This window comes from Channa argus, chromosome 1 (assembly GCF_033026475.1).
Source record: "Channa argus isolate prfri chromosome 1, Channa argus male v1.0, whole genome shotgun sequence".
NCBI classification, from domain to species: Eukaryota; Metazoa; Chordata; class Actinopteri; order Anabantiformes; family Channidae; genus Channa; species Channa argus.
The window spans coordinates 24,928,022-24,952,129 of NC_090197.1; the positions used below are offsets into that span (position 1 = coordinate 24,928,022).

Here is a 24,108-nt window from a genome sequence, read left to right on the forward strand (position 1 = left end):
GAAACCAATTATAGTTTGCTAAAACAAAGTGTATACCCTGGTCTTTTCTCAAACTAAATGTGCTAATAATCTTTGTAACCATTTGACCAATAATTAGTAACACAGTTTCTGCTACTAGTCTCAACCTGAAAGCTATGCTGGCTCCTGCTACTTTAGTTCAGCATTTGTTCTTCTAATTCAATGATAATATCACTTGGGAAGCCCATTATTATTCTTACAGTAATTATAATATACTTGACCAAAGGGTATTTAGTAATATTTGAATATTTTTCAATTAACCATATCAAAAAATGTACAGCATACCTTCTCACTCTCATCTGAATATTATCTCTGTTACTGTTTAAAATGATTGTTGTGAAAGTGGCTAATACAGTGGTAATAATAATATAATGGTTGAACTGGTTTGGTGTATACTTTAACGGGCTGCTCAAGTACATTTATTGCAAGTATATTTGGCCACCCGTTTTTTAAAGAACATCTGCTGCTTTATTATTGTTGCTGCTCTAAAAAAATATTTTTAAAAAGTAAGAAATTGTAATTTTGTTATTAATTTGTTAGGTTAATAATTAATTTTAATTTTTAAAAATAATTCAGATATTTAAAATTTTCATAAAATGTAAACTTGTATGAAAATTTTATTTCTGAATTAGATAATTTAGTAGCCTATCTAAGGCAAGTAGCAGTTACTAGACAATAAGGCGTGCCAAAGTCATTAGGCTGTTATTATGTAAAGACGCATAAATTGCATACATTTAATATTTGTACTATTTACATTTAGGATATTTGTCCACTACATTAAAACTTTTCTTCAGCAGGATGTTTAATGCTGCTGCATTTACTCGGCACAAGTAAGTAAATTAAATATTTTTAAACACAAACTACTTGTGTTCAGTCTTTGCATAATAGAGCCACACCAATTACAAGCTACTACATTAATGGCACTGCTCCACTCCTTGCTGCCTCATTCTGTGTCACCTTCACTCTCCTACATGTGTGTTTGTGGTGTGACACTGCTGCATCTGTGCCATGTGCTTTTTTGTAACAGAGTGTGATTTGCAGCATAACAAAATGAAAAATAGAGCATGATCTGAAATGATAGATGTTTGTAAAAATTGTCACTGTTGTATAATGTCATTTCACAAAGCCCTAAAATAAACATACAGAAAAGTGCCATGGGCTTTATAAATTTACTACTAATTAAAAATGATAATAATAATAATAATAATAATAATAATAACGGTTTTCATACCTGTTTGATTAGAAACATCTCTTTGCCTAAAGGTCAAATTGGCACAACGCACATACTTACGATTCACAATCTTTAGATTAATTCAATCTGTTGTCCTTCTCCTGTGCAATTTGATTCAGAGAGTGGAGGGACACGGAGGTGAATTATTCCACACTCTAGAGGTGCCAGTGGAAACAGCTCTATCACCTCTAGAACAGGGCTGCAATTGTACTCCTTTTGTGCATATGAAAATTTACGTTTAAGTTTGAGAAATGGCCAAAGCCTACTTTTTCACATCTGGCCTGTCATTATGTGAAACTAGTGTGTTTAAATTAGTGTTAGCTTATGATGGTTAAACAAATAACCAAACAAAGACAACCCAATCATGATTTTGGAAAAATGATGGGTTATCAGATCTGGTTAGATCCCCATCTAACCATCCTAAAAGTACATTGACTGAAGCATACATACACTTATAAGAATTATCTAATTGTGAAAAGCAAGGTCCTTTCCCCACCATACTAGAAAAACTAAAGCAATTGCACAGTATTGTTGCATAGTGCAATGGGATGATGTTTTGAAGCCAGCTAGAAGCTCCCTGTTTCAAATTTCAGCTGGCTGGTAGGGGCCTTTTGTGTGGAGTTTGCGTGTTCTCCCAGTGCTTGTGTGGGTTTTCCTCTGGGTACTCTGGTTTCCTACCACAGTCCGAGGTCATGCACGTTAGGTTAATTGGTGACTCTATATTGCCCCTAGTTAGGAATGGAAATGGGAATGGTTGTCTCTGTACGTCTTACTGAGTCTGTCCTGAGATAGTCTGATATCTGTCCAGGATGTACCCCGCCATTCACCTAGTGACAGCTGCGATTAGCTCCAGCCCCCCAGTGGCCCTTAAATGGATAAGCAGTTAAGGTAATAGATGCATAATAGAAAAATCTAAACTGTTTACATGCAGAGGCTGTCATGTAGTTTTAGGTATTTGGTAAGTACTGTATTTCTGTGTCATAACTCACTTGGACCTATAGGACTACTTTAATAAGACAAACGGCAAAGCTTCTGAATTTTTTCTTGTTACTGTTCTGCCCCAGGTATTTTCTGGGAAAAAGTGTCTGGCAGAATGTAAGTGATGCACTGTACTCTTAGAACTTCAGCCATAGCTTTTTATTACAGTGTTGACTTCTTATCACCAGAGATGGCTGCAACATATAAAATAAAGCCCTGCAAGGTTACCATTTTATAGGAAGGTTTACAGACACAGTGTAATTTAACTGCTCTCAGTGGTAGTTATAAATCATTGGCTACTATACACACAAGCCAAAACTAGTGTTTTTAATTTAAAAAACTATGCTGAGATGATACTGACTTATTTACATTTGTCAAGACATGCACAGTATAATAGTTCATTGCTTGAAGTGTCTCAAGGGATTATCAAATGCAATGAGCTGTGGAACATTAGAGAAAGCAAGTGCTTTGGTGAAGATGACATGCAGGAGCATGAAGGACGTGCAGTATAATCAGTGCTTTTCCCTTTGGATTCCCCTGGCCTTGTTCATTGCACCACTCTCTCTAACAGCTCCCCAGCTTCAGCCATCAAAATGTGCCACCTCATGAAAATACGGCAGATAAAATTACACAGCACATACTCTGAGCTGAGAATGATTCCACAGCTGTGGGGACTGGATTAACAGGCTCCTTTGCTAACACGTTTTTCCCTTCTCCCCAAGTGAGTCATGTGCATTCATTGTCCTGCAGAGGAGAGTTTGAAGGAAACTTACTGGTTGGAATTTAATTGAGGACATTGCAGTTATACGGTATGCGTATTAACCACTTGGCTACCAGACTTGCAGTAGTTTGAGTCCTAAAGTAAGTGACAAACATCAGTAAGCATGCAGAATTAAAATCATAACATGGTTGCTGTACCAAGGGGAATTTGCCATATTTACTAGCTGTGTGGATATGGATGCCAGACATAGCTCTGAGAAAATTCAACTTTGAAAAATACTTTTAATCATAACTGCACAACAGTTCACAGTATTTTCCCCTTGGATTTCTTTCAGCAGCTGTGCTGTTTTGTTCATGCATCCCAACACCACCAGCACATGAATACTCTTTGGTTCCTGACAGTTTTGTTTTAATACCATATTTACCAGTGCAACCAGCCTGCCACTGTAAAAGCCAGTGTATTTGTATTACAAATGCAGTAATGCCAATACAACATTGCTGCAGCTATGAGGATGTTTCCCTTTATTACTCAGGGGAACATCTTTGGTTCTCTGTTCCTCTGCAGACTGACTGCTCTGACCTTCTTGTGCTGTTGCCACCATCAAATAATTCTAAATGATGTTCATGAGGGTGGATGGAGGCTAGGAGCTGTAGAGTTACTGTCAAGCTCACTAAACTGTAAAATGGCAGATACTCAAATATGAGTTTGTATTGTTCCAAAAAACAAACACTACTAGAATTTGTACAGGGTGTAAGTTTTAGTGTTAGTATAAAATACATTTTTTACTTGTTAATTTGGATAATTTGTTGATAGTGACATCATTCTATATCAAAATGGCTACACAGTACATTTGGGTAATCTGTATAATAAAATGTGTAACAAATTATTCTTTAATAATGAAGCAAATGCAAGCATGTCACACTTGATTAAGGGAAATAATAATAACTGTCAAAATTAAATGGTAAAGGAAGCACAATTATAATAATAAAAATATTATTATTATTATTTCATGAAAATAGCTGAAAACTAAATTTGTTGATGAAATAACAAGTAACAACAATAACGTTATAAAACATGGATTTTGAATATTGTCATTGCCTTGAGTGGAGGATTGTAATCAAGCTTCAAAGGAAGGAAGATCCGTTTTACTCATAGAAGCACTTTGGCATGCCTGATGTATGAAGCATATTTAAGTAGCCATTTAGCCACAGGGTAGTCCAAATGTCCCTTTTCCTGCTATCATCTTCAAGCTCCTCCGGAAAGATTCCCACGATTCCACCCAAACCAGATAAAACATACAAGTATAATCCCCAAAGTGTTTCATGTCTGCCTAAGCATTTCCTTGCATTTATGCCCAGAAAACTACCAAAGGGAGGCACCCAGGGCTGTGCCACCACCTCAAACCACCACCTTGAGTGGCTTCTTTGTCGCAGAACAGCAGGTTTACCGTGTGCTGCTCTTCCTATCTGTAAGGGTAAATCCAGCCACCCTACACAAAAGCTACTATGTCTAATGTCTCTTTGTGTCTACAACCTCATTAAGTCAATACCTAAAGCTCATGTCCATAAGTGAGGGACTGAGTTGACAAAAAAAAGGACAAATCAGAAGCTTTGCTTTCAGACTCAGCTCCCCCTTCTCATCAGTGACCCACTACAAAAGCCAAATATTAACATTGCACTAGTCCTCCTGTCAATATCATGATTTATTTTTGCCTCACCTGTGCCTCTGATAACTGAACTGTTTCACTTTGGGCAGCAGCTCACCGCCATTATGAAATGAGGCAGAGGGAATACTCTGTAGGCACACAAGAATTAGAGTAACAATTTTAGCAAACTGAACTACTAGGTTGTTGGCATAGTTATGTAATGAATACTCAACCAGAGGAAAGGTAGACCCCTCCACAATTGATTTATGAAACTTCTTTATGTTCTACCAACAGCTTTCCAAACGTGTAGACTGACACAGCACAAAGATCAACAACAAACTGGATTTACGCAGACATTACAGATGTGATTAGATTGTAGTCTATTCAACATGCTCTTTTGACAGTAATATCAAGTTATGCACACGTGGTTTAAAAATGGAAAATATTTAGCTGTGCAATGCTTGTTGATCTTGTGTGACTTCACTTATTCCTGTGTTCAGTTACAGCACATAGGAGCTCATTAGAAAAATCAATGAGATATTTAGTGTGTATACTTACAGATTGATTTTACAGTCAGGATTTATATAACTGTCTGTGTTTTGTGTGTGTGTTTGAGAGTGTGATTGTAACAGTTTTTCTCTCGTTTCAGAATCCAGAAGGAGCTAGCAGAGATAACCTTGGACCCACCACCAAACTGCAGGTAGGAGCCTGTTGGCTGTGTTTTTTTTTTTTTTTTTTAAAGAGCTATTTCCTCTGACACCTAAGGGACTTTTGTGTTTGTGTGTGAGCTGTGTGAATGGATTGTGCCCATCAGTGAGTTACATGAATAGCATAGTGAAGTTATTGTGCTTTATTCGCACTGCTATTTGCTTTGGCGCAAGCATAATGAATAGACCTTGGAAGCAGTCTGAGGCATGAACAAGAAAACGTAAAATAAAGAAATATCTGTGCAGCTGACTTGATTGGCAGTGTTTAGCTTCAGGATCACTGTAGCAACTGTGTTGTGTTTGCTCACTCTCCCTAAGGGTTGGAAAGGCAGTCTGCTGTGGCTGGACTGGTTTGCATGGTTTATTTTCCTCCTGAGTCAGAGTGCTTAAAGTCTCAGGTGCCAATCAAGAGCTTAAGAAGAGCTTTTATTGTATGGGGATTTTGTTAAGTCACAGTTTGTCATTCTTACCAAATTGATGTCTTTTTAGCAAGGGAAGGTGGATGGGTCCAGGCATTTCCTCTTAAAAGCTAAAAAAGACAGAGCAGCATTATGTCTAAGTTTCTGTATACAGCAATGGGGCAAAAAGTTTTTTTTCCTATTACTTGCCAGGAAGCAGCTAGCTTAGCATAGGACAGATGTCCTATATTCAGCTAAGAAAAAGAAACACAAAATATTCATACAGTAGCTATGCTTGTTTTGTTTTTCTGGCTTGTTTTTCAACTGGCTGCAATGCAGACTCAGTCTACAGAAGTTATGTTTATCCTCATGTATCCTTTTTCATGTTCATCTATGGACTTGCTTCAGTCGTATGTGTTTCTTTTTTATTTACTTTTTATTTACTTGTTAGTTTATATTTAGAAGCATTTTGAGGGTCTAGGGAGTCTCTGGGAGAGCTGTTTAATATGAATACCCATCATTAAACAATCTATTTACCTTGTGTCTTGTAAATTTGGCTTGTTCAATGTAAATGAACCATCACTGTGTTTTAAAGCAGTTACAGAATGACAGAAAATAATCTTTTAATCTGTGACAGTGTTGCAGTCATTTTCAGCTCTCTGATCTCAAAGACAAGGCTAATCTGTCAAACATTTGTGTTTTTACCTACAAATGGTAAAACAACTGACAGGCAGTGGTAGGGGACAGGGAGAGAAATTTCATGGGTAGAAATCTCTATAGAAGAGGAAATTATTGTGTAAAGAGATTTTACTGAAGAATGCCCAAGCTGAAGGCCTTGTGATGAACTGATAAAGCTTGACTGCAGCTGGGAGCTCTCAGTCACAAGTGAAAAATTAGGCTCAAGTTGTTGGAAAATATTTCAGCAGCAGTCAGAGATATGAGGCAGTGGATATGCGATAGTGGTTGAAATATAGATTTCTGTATTCACTTGCCCCCTGGGGTATTTGCCTCACACTAACAGCTCCTGGTACCTCCACAAGACTGTCACATCTTTGGTGTTTGATTTAGTCATGTTTCACAAAAACAATCCTAATTCAGACTTTTATGCGATAACCAAAGCACAGTCACACACTGAACATTAAAAATGTTCTGCTGAGAAAAACTCCCTTAAATGTTACTGTACCTCGTTGCACATGTTCAAACAGAAAGAACAGCATTTCCCCAGCCGTTTCTTCACCTACTAATTGATCTGACTGTGTTAAATAGGATGTGTTCACAAAAAGACATCAGGTGTGAGGGGTTATGGATGGACGCTGTGATGCAGCTCATTACCCCACAGGCTTTTTTTTCCTTCTTCTTCTGCCAGAACAAAGCTCAGCTCATGATCGCAGCCAATTTTACAAACATCCTGTCTGGCTCATCATACATTCCCTTTCTCAATAGATGGAATGATGCTGTAATCCCTTGTGCTAATGAAAAAACAGCTTTAACTTTTACTAAGACATCATTCTTTGTTTTCATTTAGCTTTGTGTTTTGTTTTTTGTGTTTTTTTTAAGAGCCATTTGAGGAAATATTTTTCGTCATTCAATTTAATAATTTTTGTCACCCAGCCATTAAGTAATTAATTGAATGTGACAAGTGCTGTGGAAGGGTATGTAAATAGTGCCCACACCAGACATTACATTAGCCTGGTGCTTGCTCGGCCTTCCTGGCTGTGTGCTTTCCATAATTACCATATCCTTTCATAATAGTCCTGGCAGCATTTTGATAAGAACCCCCCTTTGGCTAAAGGATAACAATGTGAGGATTCCAAGGGGGAATTGGCCCCGCTCTTTTCCTCACTCTTACATGCTTGCTTTCTCTCTCCCTCATAATCCCAGTAAGACTTTGTGTGTTCCAGGGAATAACTTCTCAGTGAATATCGGTATTATCTAAGGAATGAAAGCAATAGGGCAGGAGAGAGTGTCAGTGCAGAATGGTTGAATGAGAGAAATGGAAATTCATCCATGACTATCAGACAGTAGATAGGATTGACTCAAACAGAGTTCAGCTTTCATTGTCGTACGCTGTAAAGTGCTGGTTAGATTTCTTAAAGGGAGATGATAGATGCTGAGCTGAACATCAGTGTAATGGTTATATATGTGGCGAAAAACAAAATAAAATTTAACCTCAGTTATGTAGATTGATGCAAAGTAACTTGCTTTGTTCAGTTTATTGAATTGCATTAATGACTAACAAATAAATATAATTGAACACTCTTATTGTGTATATTTGTCTGTTATATGTTGATTATATCTGCTCTATATTTAAAGGAAACTTGGAAGCAATAGGGTAATACACAGGGGTTACGAGATGCTGATTGTGGTAAATGGGATGGATGAACCTGCTCTGTGGGCAAGAAGAAGCAAGAAGTACAGTATTTTGTGTGACCACCCAGTACAATGAGTTTTCTTAAATGTGTAAAATAAAGTACCAGCAAGCAAAACTTGTAAATTGCAAAACTTGTAAAGCAAAATTGTAATCGAAAATGATGGAAGAAAAGAAAAGCTTAGTTTAATTTCTCATTCTTTCAGACAATAAACAAGCATTAGTCACCTAAAAAAATTATCACACAATAAACAATAAAGGTGAGCAGAACAGTATTACAGATTAGACAATCATTACTTTAAATTTTTACTAAAGCAGGCTTTTATTCAGCATATGAGCATGTACCACGGATGTTCTTTGTCCTGATCTGGCCAGCTGGCCAGTGGCCTTTTGATTTTTAATGGGATCTGCATCGCTGTTTTTTGTTTTAGATGAACACCATGGGAATTTTAATAAGTTAGAGGAAACAAAAAGATTATTCGTTGGTGGTGGTAAAGTTTAGTGTTCCTGGCAATGACTGTTCTTATAGCCTTGTCTCATAACTGTTTTTGTAAGAATCAATAGTTTCCTAACAGTTGTTATAACCAAAGTCATAACCAGGAGTCTTTCATGTGTTTCATAAAATGTTTGTAGTCAGCTCAAATTTCTAATACTGCCACAAGATGAAATATAAAGATGTTGGTAAAACTTGCTGTAGAAATTACATTTTACACCATTTGCCCACGAAAATCTCAAAGGGATTGACAGAGGAAATATTAACAGAGGATGTTATAAACTACACAGCTGTGTATGCTGTCAGCTCCTTTCGAGCCATAGTAAGTCAGTATAAATCAAGCTTTCACAAAGAGACGATAAATCCAAAAGGTAACAAAGTGCTAAACAATATCTCAGCCAGCAGAAACATTTACCCACAGACAATGAGACATGATAATTTTTTTAAAATGGTGACCCTAGCGTGTTTGTGTTTGGGTGCAAGTGTGTAGGTTCAATCCGCGGACCAGAAAGGGCATTTCTGTGTGGAGTTTGCTTGTCCTCCCCGTGTTTGCATAGGTTTCCTCTGGTACTCCAGTTTTCCCTACCGTGTGTTAGTGGCTCAGAACGAATCCTCAATCTGAACATCTTACCCAATTTTGTTGTACACCTTGTATGTATAATGACAAATAAAGCACTTTACCTGACCTTTACCTATTGTTTTTTTTTTTTTTTGTGGTATTTTTAGCCACTGTTGAAAAAGTAAAAAAAATAAATAAATCAAAAATTAGCAACAACAAAATTTTGATCAGTTGTCATTATGATAGAGGATTTTTTTACACAGTTCTGACAACGCAATCCATTTATAAAACAGTCAAATAAAACAAATCACAAAACTTAGTTTTTCAGAAATTAAGTGGGCTGATTAAACATAAGCCTTCATTTTATCAAGACCCCTGCCATGCCTACAGGCATTTATAGAAGCCTAATACTATCAATATACACTTAACTGGAAATCCTCATTTGTAATTGGGAGTATTTGTCAGGTAACTCTCTGTGTCTCCTTCCTGCTTCAGTCTGATTAGCTTCTCACAGCTCTGATAAAAAGAACATCCAAACCCAGGATTACATGAAAACACGAATTAGGTTCATGAAAAATAAGGCGTTATCAAACACGGGTCAAACACAAGCTGCAGGTGAACCACACTATAGAAGCAAAGACAGAACATCTTGCTGGGAGTAGTTAAAGAGGTGCCCCTTGGTGGCTGCGTGAGGCCAAACCTGGTGGAATCGGATTCAAAACCACCGCCTTCTGCATCCCAACCCAATGTTTTACCACTGAATCAGGCCCACTTGGGAGCCTGTATGAGAATATCAGTAAATTGGCTGCTTGTAGGAGAATTTTTACACAGTGATGCTTTGGTGAGTTTATTTAAAAATTCTATGAAAAACTAGGTGCAGCCATTAGTCATGCAAAGTGTGTTCATGAGCCGTTTTATATAAATATACACGTATAAATAACTTTATTTAAAATATTTTAGTGATTTCATTTTGTAAATTTAATTTTATTTATTTATAATTTTTATTATTTTTCTTAAAGATTGCTTTTTCTAACTCCTACTCTGAAGCAATTGGTTTAATTTAACCTTTACATGGAAATTACCTACCAAAGGCTTGTGAAAGAAAATGTTTCTCTGTGTGTGTGTGTGTGTGTGTGTGTGTGTGTGTGTGTGCAAGACAAAACAGTCCCTGCCATGGACTGCTTGACAGTGGCTTGCAGTAATGTGCTATAGGAAGCTTTGCAATGCATCAATAAAGGCAAAGAAGAAGTTTACTTGCTAGCAAGTAAACATGAATTGTGAATAAGAAAAAAACTGGTTTGCACAAGTTTTATAATAATCTCAGCAACTTGTGGGATTTTTGTGGGAAACGATCTCTTAGCTCTGTAGGAGAGAATTTAGAATGAGAACGGCAGTTACAGTTGGGTTATGCAGCAAGACAGTTTAAGTTCAGGGGTAGAGTACATTTTCACATTGGTGATTTACTACGATAAATACAGCCATCATTACAAACTTGTACTCTGTATTTGTTCAAGTTGCCTTTGTTTTATGTCTGGTTTTGTTTGAAGAGATTTTAGCGTGAGATGCAGTAGCATTGTAGATAAATCAGCTATTATAAAGGTTTTTTCTTACTTTTTTACTCTAATCAAGGAGATGCAAAGTGAGAATACTATATTGACATTTTCTCAGGGACCCTTCTCACCTAAGGCACATGGAATCAAAGCAGTTTTATTCAAAGTTGAGTATGTGGAATTATTTAGTCATGGTACTGTGATTAGGTGTGTGTGTGTGTGTGTGTGTGTGTGTGTGTGTGTGTGTGTGTGTGTGTGTGTGTGTGTGTGAGAAAGAGAGAGATTCAGGTCTTCCATCCTGGCCTGCAGCCTCCTACTGAGCTGCTGTGGCTGTATTTCTGTGCTGAGATAAATGGACGAGGTCCAGCTTTTTATTAAGAGGTATCTCTTAGTGAAACAGCCAGCTGGTGGATCCTCCAGCTGTTCAGCTAACATCTAACTAGTTAGACTAAAAGCTGCATTTGTTCACACTAGAGCAGATGCTGAGAAAAGTGACAATGAAGTTCAAACAACCAAAACAACAAAATATACTGAGAATGAGGATTTCTAACCAGAAAGTGTTTGATCCTGTATGGTGCAACACGCTTTGGTATTAGTGACCACTATGTAGCACATGTTTTTGACTCGTAGAGTAATCGTGTGGCTGGTTTGCTGGTGTGAAATATCAGAAATACACTTAACAACCACATATGTGTTGTTGCATAAAAATTGCTGTTTAACTCTTTTATTGCCACATCTTTGTCAGTTTGTAATGTGTATGACAGGCTTTAAAGATGCAGTAAATGTAAATAAAAATCTGAGGTTTTTTCACTGTTGTTGTAAAGTGCAGTCATCCTGCTTGTCACCCTCAGCTGTGAAATGTTAGAAAGGGGTCATGCTGTGCTTTGTAGTTACTGTTTACCTTGAAACCACACTCAACATGTTTGAGTATGTGCCACTTATTTGCTGCTGGTTCAGCAAACAAGTGACACAGCAGTTTCAGATATTCATGTGCTTTAAACTTTTAGGTGCATAGGAAGTTGTGGAAGAGTTCTGTCTTCAATCATCTTTTAAATATTGGGAATGAAGCTGCCGAGTATGCAGGAATAGGGATCTCATTCCGACATTGTGAGAGCACTGAGCAGTTAAAATGTGTACAGCCAAAATAGTGGTTTATTTTGTTGTATTTTGAAGTAATGGTCATTTAATACACAGCAGTTTGGAGTTTTTAATCATTAGGTATTCAATCTAGATATTATACAACACCCTCTGTTTTTAGACAGTGTAAGGATAGTATTTGTTTACATAATTTCAATACAGTTGGGATACTGTCACACTTTAAGTGTATATTTAATTTTAGTAGGACATGAAAAGAGGAGAGGGGAGGTTTGAAATGTGAAAAAGGGGGTTTATTACCAAAAGGGTAAACAACTCAAAATCACTCCGGGGGGGGGCAGGAATAACACATGAAGTAATAACCAAATAAAGTAAAACAGAACATGAACTTAAACACACTGGAGGGAAAAGATAAACGAAGTAACAGTGCTGGGGAAGCAAAGGAACTAACTTAACAACTAAGGGGAGGCAGACACGAACGAACTGAACATAAAGCGCAGACAGACTGAAGGGGACAAATGAAAACTCAAACAAACAGGAAAGCAGACCAAAACGTAAGGGGAAGGAGTCCAAACACAAGGATCAGGTAAGGCATGGATGGGGACTGTCCAAAAGCATAGAGTATCCACAGGAATGTCCACTGTTCACAGAGGAGGAACGAGAGACGATCTGGCAGCAAACAGCGGGGAGAGCTGGGTATAAGTACAAGGAGGCACAGGTGAAAACAATCAGGGTTAACGAGGAAACAAGAAGCTAAAGATACTAACTGGGAAGTGGCGCTGAGGGATAACAAAATAAAAGCCAGGAACAGGAAGTAAAACTAAAGAAAACTGACGTCCAAAAGCGGGCACTGTGACAGATAAAAGTAAAATTTTATTCAGATTTGTTTATTTAATCTAGAATACCAAAACTGCTTTTAACAGTTGCATGTAAAGTTCTAAATAAATAGTAGCAACCTAAAAATAAGTGTAGCAAAAGAAGCAATGACATTTTCTTTCATTGGATCTCACCTGATCAAGTTACAGGTGTTGCCATCTAAAGTAGATTTAAAACCTTATTTTTGTTGAGCCACTTGGTCTAAATCCAGGAGTGGGATTCCCAAGTGGGTTAAAAAAATTTTAATTTCTATAGGGAACAGTCGCCATACTGTTTTTGTCAAAAGCAAACAGACTTTTATTTGTAGAAGTATTTTAAAGTGGCATGTCTCTGTTTAGCTGTGTGCAGAGATCAGAGCCAGAAGACGAACAACAGCAAAAGGGTTAAATAGGCTATAGCCATTATAGAATAAATTATACTTTTCTGCAGCTAATAGAATCTTCTAACAATCCGTCCTTTGAACTAGAACAAAGGGTTGTTTGGCCAAGCTAAAAATTTGCTGCCTGTCACCTGAATGTTTTATATATTTCTGTTTTTCCAGTTAAACAAATGAGGAAAGGCTTCATAAAAAAATTGTAACTGTGGGAACTGACTGTGGGTATTTTTCCACCCTGAAATTGGTGCAAAATGGAATAGAGTATTGAAACCTATCCTTAAATTAACTTCATGAGAAAAATCCAGTGTTGTAATCACCAAAATCAGTACGTAACAGTTCACAGTTGTTTCCTCATTTAACACAGAATGTGGCTGAAGAGTAATAAAGCCTTTATTACATACATATATGTGGATTTTACTTATAGTTCAGAATTAAATTAAGACTGTAGATCTGGAAACTCAATTGGGTGATTTATTTCAGTTCGTCTAACAGGGTTTATATGGTTGTCTGTTTAATGGAACATTTACTACAGTCAATGGCTGCTTATTGTCACTTTGTTCTCCTGTAAAAGATTTGAACAAGTTGTAAAAATCACAATCTGTCAAATTACTGCAGATTTCATCAGCGATGCCTGTGGCATCAGCAGAATCATTTAGAATTTGGGCATCAAAAGAGTTTTTAAGACCCTTTTTTTTTTTTTTTTTTTTAGGTTTACAGATTGAGGAAGAACAAGGGCTGAGAGTGACAGAGAGAAACAGAGGAGAGATTTTACAGAGAGAGAATAGGAGAGACTTAAAGATTCCTGGTGTGGCTCTGCAGCAGCCAGACACTGTGGAAATACAAATTATTCACCATGTCTTTGGCCAGCTTTGCTCTTGCTGGCAAATGTATTTTTAAAAAAACCTTAAACATGTTCTCTTGTTAATCAGCTCTCACTTGCTTCACATTAGGAAATAGGTGATTGTGGCCTTTCTCCTGTCTGTTTAATTTAAATATTACATGCTGCTTAAGTTGTAAATATAAACTGGTAAATATTGGAAAATCATTTCAAACAAACATAAGGGCATCCATCTTTAAAATAATGCTGACACTGGAACTGATGTGACTTTACATTAACAGTTCTGCAGCTTTTCAGTGAAAATGCATCTCCCTTTATGATACTGTGAAACAGCAGGTTGAGACATTACGCTGCTGTTAAAAAGAGTCAACTTTGGTTTTTGGGTATTTGGTTTTCACTTCTTTGAGTGAAAATTAAAGTTGAGAGTTTTTTTTTAATTAAGCAGTGTTGAGAATAGTCAGATTTTCTACTTGAAGTATCATTACCCATCCATCCATCCATTATCTTCCACTTAACCAGAATCTTTAGCAAGTATCATTACTACTCTATAGAAATATGATGTTACTGTTAAAGTGCAAGGACTGCATTGGAAACTTTAAGTAAAAGTACTACAGTATTACTATGCAACTAAACCTAAAATAAACTGCCACAAGTATTTATTATTGATTTATTATTGTAGAATAGTCAACATCAGCATAATTCAACATGAACATCAAGTTACCTAGTAGGGGTGTGAAGATGAAACAATACAAATAGGTAAAAAGATAAAAGAGTCAGAAACACGGCAGCATCTGTTTCAAATGACAGATAGGTCTAAAATCAATGAGAGAGACAGAGGGACAGAGAAAGAGAGACAGACACAGAGAGAGAGAGAGACAGAAACAGAGAGAGACAGAGACACAGAGGGAGAGAGAGAGAGAGGGAGACACAGAGGGAGACAGAGAGAGGGAGACACAGAGGGAGACAGAGAGAGAGGGAGACACAGAGCGAGACAGAGAGACAGAGAGAGAGAGAGACTCATGACATGTCTGCAGCATTAGCTAACTAGTAATGAACATCGGAACTTACATAAGAAGACAGAGTAACTGTGCAGCTTTTCAGTGAAAACTACATCCCAATACTGTAAATACATAGAGGAGTAAACTGTAAAGAATTTTCCAGCAAAATAGAAAATACTACAACTATTTCAAAAACTGGCAAAAAAGTGTAGTACTTAGTGTCATCACTGCAAAACACACACACACACACACACACACACACACACACACACACACACACACACACACACACACACACACACACACACAAACTCTGAATAGCGTGTAGTTTAAATGGAAATTATATGAAAATTGATGTCAGGTGAATCAAATTGAATTGGCATGGCCCTGAATCGTATTGTATTGATACAAATTCACCTGAAAGGTATGTATTGAGATACATACAGCCATTCAATTTATATACAGTATAATCTATGACAGGAAACCTAATGCTGGATTTTATTTTTGTATGGTTTGCTGTATTCATTGGTTCCACAAAAGTGGTTACTATAACGGAATGTGGTGAGACAGCCATTGATGTGTTGTGCCTGAATCCTCATAACCTCCCTACTGTGGCTTTTGAGCGATGTAGTTACGTCTTTTGTCAGCACAAAAAAAAAAAAACAGTAATGGCATTCTCTACCTACGCCTTGTACTGAGATGTTGCTGAGAGCTAGAGATCAGTGTTACAAAGAAAACTAATTTCAGCCTCGGTGACTGTTTATCATTTGACATTTTGTACAATAAATGTGAGATAAATAAAGATACAAACAGGATAGTGGCAGGTGCTTGACAAGTAATTCTCATTATTTAATGGTATTATAAAAGATTTGCCTTTTTAAGCATAACTTAGTTTGTAAATGTGTCATTTTGTTGACATTTAGGCTACCACATTAGTACACCTATTCAGGAGAGGTTGTATATGTACCCACATCATTAAGCACATGAAGAATTAGACAATTCTGATTATGTGAGAAGAAATGACCATAGGCCTTATTTAAGCACAAAGCTCTGGGCGTGGACGTGTGTGCACATCAGCACCTGATTTTTACTGAGTGGGCTGTTTATCTGTCCCTTTCCTACCTAGTGAAAACTCAGGAGGATTCCATGCCTCCTGACATACTGCTTTGATTATTTACTGAAAAGTGAATGTTCAGTGCGTTGGATTAGTCACATGCTGAGGTCATCTTGTAATCAATAAAGTTCCTAGGATATAAATTACAGTTTAAAGTTTAGTAATCTGGGTTTATTTGGTTTTTGAGGCCAACAAAATGTTTAAAAAAACTAAAGAGAAACTAAGCTGACCTGACTACCATTTTTTGGTATTCTTTTATTGTCGTCACCTGCTACGGTCACCAAATACTCCAGCTTGGTAATTAGCAAAGCCAACATACAGGCAAGTTTCTCCAAGGAATTAGACAGAGAGTAAGAGGGCCGTCATAAAAAAGTTTACCAGGACTTTCTTAGTATTAAACCTTTCATTTGATCTGTGAGGCTATAAAGAGTAGATGTAATATGTAATAGTAATATTACTGCAGTGTGTTTTGGAGTCTTATGATCAAACACAAAGGAGGAGGCCTATGTACTATGTTGATCTAAAAGTATTCATCTGTGTAATTTCCTCAAAGGGCAGCATAGCATCAAAAACATATTCTTTGTCTAGCTTGTTTTAAAAACTCAGTCTTTGACCTGCTGGAAAAAACCTACATTCATGTAGAAAGAATCAGAAGAACTATATTTATTAGCTGCACCCATACAGACTCTGATATTGACAGAGTGCTATTACTGATTCTACAGCTCTTTCTCCTCGCCTGGTTCTGCTCCTCCATCCTTGTTCATTTCCTCTCTTCTCTTGTCTGCAGTTTGCTACAGCTGACTAAGCCTGTCTCTGCAGTGGTGGTGGTGGTGTTGGTGTGTGTGTGAATAAGATCATCAATGTGTGTATCGGCTTTGCACATCGTTTCTCTGTTGAATGAATGATTAGCTTCTCATTTGATATGCTGTCCTGTTCTGTAGTGGAAAGACTGCAGTATCCTCCTACGGCACTGCTCAGTCTCAGAGAGCATGCATACAGGCAGTTGCATATACTCTCTATCCACACACACTCTCAAACAGTAACACAATCGAACTCACGCATCAGTGTACCACTTCCTCTTCTGCACTTAAAGAGGAAACTTCATTCATATTGGATACGCAGAAACACACTTTCACTTCCTCAGCATTACCCATTAGTACTAAACGGATATATCCAGCTTTAATCTGCTTTTTATTAAAGGATATCTGGCAGACATGTCATTTGCCTCTTATGTGTGTTTCCTCGACAGCAGCTCGAAAAAAAATGATGGTCTGAAAGTACTCAGTCTTTCTTGCAATTGTTAAGTAATAATTCTCTGATAATATTTTTCAGTGAAAAGGTAAAAAGGCTCATCACTGTGTTAGTTTCATCACTGTGGGTTTAAGTGGACTGTTATAGAAACAACAGCATGGTGTAAATGTTTAAGAAGCCTTTGTATCTTGCTGTAATAAAGTTCAGACCCATTACGTTCATGTTAAAATTGTAATTTGTGCATGTACCTCTTCTATTTTTGGGTGCATTAGAGTATATTTTTAATTTCTATATTTCATTGTCATGCGATTTATTTTCTTGACACAAGTTTATACAGTACATATTTTTGTTATCGTCCAAAACTCCCTGAAAATTTGTTTGTCCAACTGTCTGTACTACCTGACAGCTGTACACAGTTAGCAGCATACAGCTTCAAGCTCACTAGTTCATACTGGATATTCTAATAGCTACTTATCCTAAACAGTAGAATTTTATGTAGTTCATTCTTCTTTTTTTTTTTTCTAAAGCAAAGCAATTTTGTGGGCAATGTAATTTAGATGGGCTGTGTTTGAGAGGACGCAGTATACAGATGAGTACAGGGAGAGGAAAGCTATCTGCGGCAGAGAAGAGAATGAAGGAGACATACCAGATGCCCCTAGTCAGAACAGAAGGTAGATGACACAATCAGCACCTGCTTTACACATTTAAATTTAAATGATGAAAATCCAACAGAGACCTAATAACAGTAATCATAATGTGTGTGTGATATAGGCATATGTTTGGGCTGAGTAGGTCCCAATAGTATTTTTTTTCCTAAGGCAAATTCACAAAGTATATTAGATCATTAAATGATTTTATAAATTTTCTATGTCTGTAGTATTGTTGTATTTTGGTCGTGGGGCTACAGTTTTAGTTAGCCTCTATTTGGATTAAAAAGTGTTTGGTAGTGGAGAGTTCATTTGGGAGATCATCTTGTCCCGGACTGCTTGAAGGCAGTAGAAATGTCAGCTGATTTAACAAACCAACAAAATGTTACCTCTTTTTACTCAACTCGGTAACAAAGTTGAGGGCTTATTATATAAGATGAAGCTATCGCGCATTTTGTTCCTTCAGAACAAAACTCATCGGGTGTCTTTATGTGCACGGTAACGGCCCAAAGAGAAGCATAGATTCAGTGAAGATCTTCCAATATTTAGAGAAACAAAGCCCAAAGCTCCAGTCACCTCATTAGGCAAGAGGCAGGGTACACCCTGCCCAATGGTCACCAGTCTATGTCAGGGCCAACACTGAGAGACATACACAGAGAGACAACACATGTGATCTCACTCACATTTATACCTATGTGAAAATTTGAGTCACCAGTTAACCTACCATGCATGTCTTTGCACTGTTAGTAGAAATGAGAGTCGACGGAAGAAACCCACACCAACACGGGGAGAAAGCGCAAACTCATGAAAGGCCGCAGCCAGCGGTTGAATTTTGAACTTACTGAGAGGCAGCAGCACCAATAGCTCCACCACCGTGGTTCTTTGAGAATGAGTAATAAACCAAATATTTAAAACAGACAAAGAGACCGCAATATGAGAAATTCAAATATTAATGGTGTTGCATGTCACTATCAAATGACTCTCATGCGCCCCCAGAAAAAGCGTGAATGTGTGCAAGTCCGGAAACATAAAGCCTCTGCACCCCTATCTCCACCTGAGCCTCCATGCTGTGAACGTAATTGAGAAAGCTAGTTAATGCAAGTAATTGAACATCATGACCTTTAGAGGAGCAGCTGAGTATGTGTGGCTGGTTAGTAGCCAGAGTCCCCTGTCATCACAGAGATAAAGCGGACAGCTGACAGAAACAGTCTGGGGTGTCTCTTTGTCTGCCTGTGTTTTTACAGCTTAATTCAACCAACCAGGTGTGAGAGAGGGGAAGATAAGATGAAGCTGTGCTGCTCTGACAGCAGTCATCATGCATACCTGATGCTGATACCACCACAGAAATGTTTGGCCTCAGCCCATCAGATAGACTGCACAGTCTGTATTGTTCTTAACTAGTCTATTTTCTTTCTTTTCAGGTCAAGAGAAAATTATGGACAATTAAGAAACAGATGCGTATATGTTTTAGGTTCAATTGGCATTCCAGCATCTGTTTTGGTATATCATACCATGTTTATTAAACATGCATAGCCATACTTTTCTCTTTTCTCTACTTCTTGGTATTCTACTCTATGAATCTCTTTGTGACTCTTATGATACTACCAGATATTGCTTTAGATAGTGATAGATTATCTATATTGACCAAATGAGAAATAGGTCACATGTAATGTGACATGTAATGATACATGTGCTGCTTATCAATTTATGTCACTTTATTCATTATTATTTGTTCATGAAATGTTCAAAGACAGACTCAATTAAAGATTTGTCTGAATACAACAGAGGTCCAATTTTCATCTGCTATAAATACATAATTAGTATTTGTATGTGTTGTCTAGATAATGGCATTTGATTACAGGCCTTTGACTGTATATTTAGCATTAATATGTTTTCTCGTTGCCTCCACTTTGCTGGAGGTGTCAGTATGCAAATTAGATTGGCAGAGCTGGCCAAAGAGGGCCGTCTTTTCAATTTATTGCCAAATTAGCTGGCAGAGTAATGTGCGCTTTGAACTTGTATGGACTTCTGAGAATATGACCAAACAGTACACCATTCTGCAATCTGTCAGTCCAGTTGCATTTAGATTTCAATATACTCTGCATATGTTTAAACCTTCAGGGAAGGTACCCTCCCATCAAAAGTTAATTGTTAACCTAAATTTATGTAAATCAGTTCAGCCTATGTCACAGTCATAGTGGAGAATTCAAGCCATTCTGAAAGTTGAAGAATTTCTCCCCTAGGACTGCTATTATGTCACTCTATTAAGCAATATTAAATCGAAACAGTAATGCTTGCCTGCTTGTGTGGAACAAGTAAACTCCATGATCGGGCAAGTAAGATGTGTTCTGCAGTTACCAGATTGATGAAGTGAAAAATAAATGTGACTGTCTGTAGTGTTTCCCAAACATTCATTTATGCATGTCGACACAAATTGGTTAAAACCTTATTTCATTCTCAAGCCGTCCACAATTTCAGATTTCATGTGAGCCAGAGACCATTTCATATTTTTTATTAGATGTGTTTACTTACTACACCATATCCGAGATCTGAGCTACAGACAATTGTTTATCCTGTTTGAATGTGGCAAAACGTGTTGTTATTAAAGATAAAAAAATGTTAATGGAGCAGCCTCACATTTTGGTGATTGTTTAGAGCTGATCAACAAACACCTAAACAGTTTGTATACATCCCTTGTCAGTGTGAGGAAAAAAGCTCCATTTCCTTTTAAATGAAATTGTTTTATATTAAGCTACGACAGCAATATAGCATTGCCCTCGTTAGCATTAAAGAGTAGTAATGTTATTTTTTTTCTGCTGTTCATCTGATTCTTTGGTTTTGTCATAACCTTTGAACAGTATTTATGCTTCACAAAAACTGTAGCATTTCTGCCTTAATCAATAAAAAATACATACAAAATTGATTCCTTAAGTTGATTCCCTTAACTTTTAACTAGAACAAAAACAAACAAAAAAAAAAAACTGGAATAACACTTTTTTTTATGACACTGGGTAGTAGTTAATGTAAAAGCCCTGTAAATCTAGATGATGTGGATTCATCCAAGGTCTGTTTGTACTGTAAATTTAAACACATCAACCATTCGGCAACGCATGATGGTTGTCATCTAAGAGGACTGACCAGTCTGCTAACGTTTCATCCCTCCTTATAAAAGCTAGTGTCACAGTTGAAATTCAAAGTGTGCCTGCCAATTTGTCTGAAAGGAAAGTTTAAAAAAAACACACATTTTATTAAATATTAGTCTACAGACTTGCCACTAATCAGAATAGCAATCCATATTTGCATCCAGGCCATCTCCCCCTGCTGGCGTTAATTCAGTGTTCCAACTGGTGCTGTATAAATGCAAGCAGAAAAAAAAACCCTTCAAGGTATGAAGATGTCAGGGGAGCTCCCCAGTGGGTAGCTCTTGGAACTCATTCCCTAGAACAGTTAAGTGTAGGTGTGTCATTCTACATTTTTCCCTCCCTTTTTGGGTAAGGAAAATGATGTCATGTTTTTGGACCATTGCCAGTTTGTACCCCTACTTACACTTCCGATAATGTGACTCAGTGGTGTCTGAGATTGGCTTGCCAGGTAAAGTAAAGTTTTCATATGCCTATTAGTACACATGAGCATTCATAATATCACTGAAGTTACCTTTTAATAACACCCTCAAAAAAGTTACATTTTCTGCTAGATCAAAGATGAGAATTTATTTTAAAATATAAACTGTTATTTAATCAACTTGAATACAAAAAAATTGACTTTTTTGCTTTTGAATTTAATTTGTTTATTTAAAATCCTTAGCAGTGGGTAGCTTTTGGACTCCAACAATGAATTTGTATTCTTAAACTGATTCTTTGTGTATTGGTCTGATCCCATGAAGCTCCCACAGATCCCACTTGGTGCTGTCTGTTTATATTCCATTTCTCATATCCTGCCAATGCCTTTTTAAACTGCTGGGCTGCTGAATCAATAGTGCAGTGAGAGCCAAGCTGCACCCACAGACTCCTCTGTAGCATACACTTCACAGTTTAAAATCAGACTGTGTTTTAGTTAGCAGGCAACATTGTGATAGGCGTGTGAATGTCTTTTTTTTTTTTTCACTCATGGTCTGTGTTCCACACCATCACATTTTATTGTCTCTCAGGCAGCTCTGATCCCTATCTGCAGCCTATCTGAAAAGCATCTGTAGCTCTTAACAGCAACCACCAAAAGTATTTTTATTCACTCAGTGAGCTTAGCTGCCCTTGTGACATACATTTAGACTTGATAAGATAATTAACTCCACAATCTAAAAATAGTTCAAGGTATTTGCAGCACAGTGAGCCAACTGCGGGTCACATACATGCCAGATGCAGCAGTATGGAGCCTGTGGGAGCCATTTACACTGCTGGCAATCCCATTTTGATACCAGTCACTTTACTGGCAAGCCCCTTAGCTAACATTAATCAGAAAGTGTGTTTCTTAAGAGGCCATGGGGGCAAGTGGCAGATTCCACATACCTTGCAGGATCATTCTCCCCAATGTAAATATCTGGCTAATTGTGTCACACATGCCTCAGTTGATTTTCCAGTTGATATGGCTGATCTAGATGTTCTTAATGTGCCTTTTTGAGTCCCTTTTTGGTCTGATTTCAACTGGTATCGCCTCTGTGCCTGATAGGAGTTTTTCCCCTTTGATTTTGAAGGCAGCTAAGCAGAGGAAAAAAAAGTAATTATCCTGTTTTAAGACCTAATGGATCAGCATAAATCTCTGCTGGGTGAATCCTTTATTCATTTCCTGAGTTTCTGTGGTGCTTTAAGGATTTCCAACCCTTCTCCTCAAGGGGTGAAGTGTTAGTTTATTTACAAAGGTTTAAGAGTACGTAAACAGTGAAAACTTGGAAACAGGACATGTAATACAAATGTAGAGCAAGAGTATAGTGAAATTAATTTCCTTTGAGGAATCTTATAATTCTTGGTGTCTATATCTTCCAGATTTGTTAGTGTGTTTACATGCACACTTATCTAACAATAAGGTTAGAGTCGGCTTATTTGGGAAGCTGATTTTTGTTTAACTGTCATGTAAACATTAAGGCTGGTTTCCGACATTGATGTAGGAATTGGTAAAAAACTGATTTCTCCAAGTGGATATCTACTGGACAACACCAATTTCTTTGTATGTGCACTATGTATACAATTCACAATTCAATTCAACTTTATTTATAACCAACTTTTATGTCGCTATACATTTAAAATTTGTGAGATATGCTTTCAAAATTAGTCTGAGTTGGAGGGGAAATTGGATTACTTTTCTGCTGCATGTATACGTGGATTTCCAGTAGTTTCCCAATTACATGTAAACTCCATTCTCTGATGCCTGAGAAAGCTGATTTCTCTGAGTAATTTGGTTACTTAAGTGCATGTAAACACAGTCACTATTAGGCACTAAATCCTAGTATCTTTCAAGAGGGAAAATTATCAAAACCTTATAAGTCTAATTGAATTAATAGCATTAATTTGAAATTTTGTGTAGAACATGGTATTTTTGATTTACATTTATCTAAATATATATTTATGAGCAGAGTTGTGAGAGATGAGAAGGATGGAGGTGAATTATAGATGCACTGAGTGTTTCTGGCTGTGTGTGATAGTAGTCTATAGCGGCACATCTTAATAGTGGTGACAGAAAATCAACATTGGGACTGTAACCCAATCAATGCCGCCATGATAATTATGGAGAGGGCACTGAAAGATGGTTTCATTTAGTAAGCTTGGGAGGTCATTTTGTTTCCTTTCATATGCCCAGCACTAGGCTATCATAATAGTGGTGCTGTTTTGACAGCATTGTGTCTGTTAATGCAGACCTATTTTTTCCACCAATGTAACTTGTCAATTTTTCACTCCTTTAATTCTGTCCACATGAAGAATGTGTTAATTTGTGTCAAAGTGGCCAGCTGTCAGCTTGAGAGATCACCTAACAAGTAACTCATGACATTCACTTTCAATAGTGAACTGAGTCAGCAGGTCTCTGTGACCTTGATGAGTGTGTTCCTTTTGAGGACTATGTAATACCAGAGTTAAGTCCTGTAGAGGGGCCAGGGGGAGAGAATAATTAAGTTACAGTATTTGACTTGACACCCAAGACTTTATCTTATAATAATAGATAGATAGAATAGCTTCATTTTATACTGGGAGTGGTGCTCACCAGCCATCAAGAGTATATTACAGGATGAGCACGTAGCAAGTGTGTGGTGATAAATGAAA

At 37.3% G+C, this 24,108-nt stretch overlaps 1 protein-coding gene across 2 annotated transcripts in view; it reads left to right on the plus strand.

Moving 5' to 3' along the window:
* LOC137129670 (ubiquitin-conjugating enzyme E2 E2-like) overlaps positions 1-24,108 on the plus strand; it is a 69,254-nt gene that overhangs the window by 5,213 nt on the left and 39,933 nt on the right. Inside the window, exons 3-4 of one of the 2 annotated variants that reach the window (XM_067508908.1) lie at positions 816-848; positions 5,243-5,293. In XM_067508908.1, the coding sequence (XP_067365009.1) occupies positions 816-848; positions 5,243-5,293 (84 nt within the window). The remainder of the gene's footprint in view (positions 1-815; positions 849-5,242; positions 5,294-24,108) is intronic. The other variant, XM_067508909.1, reaches the window with a different exon arrangement.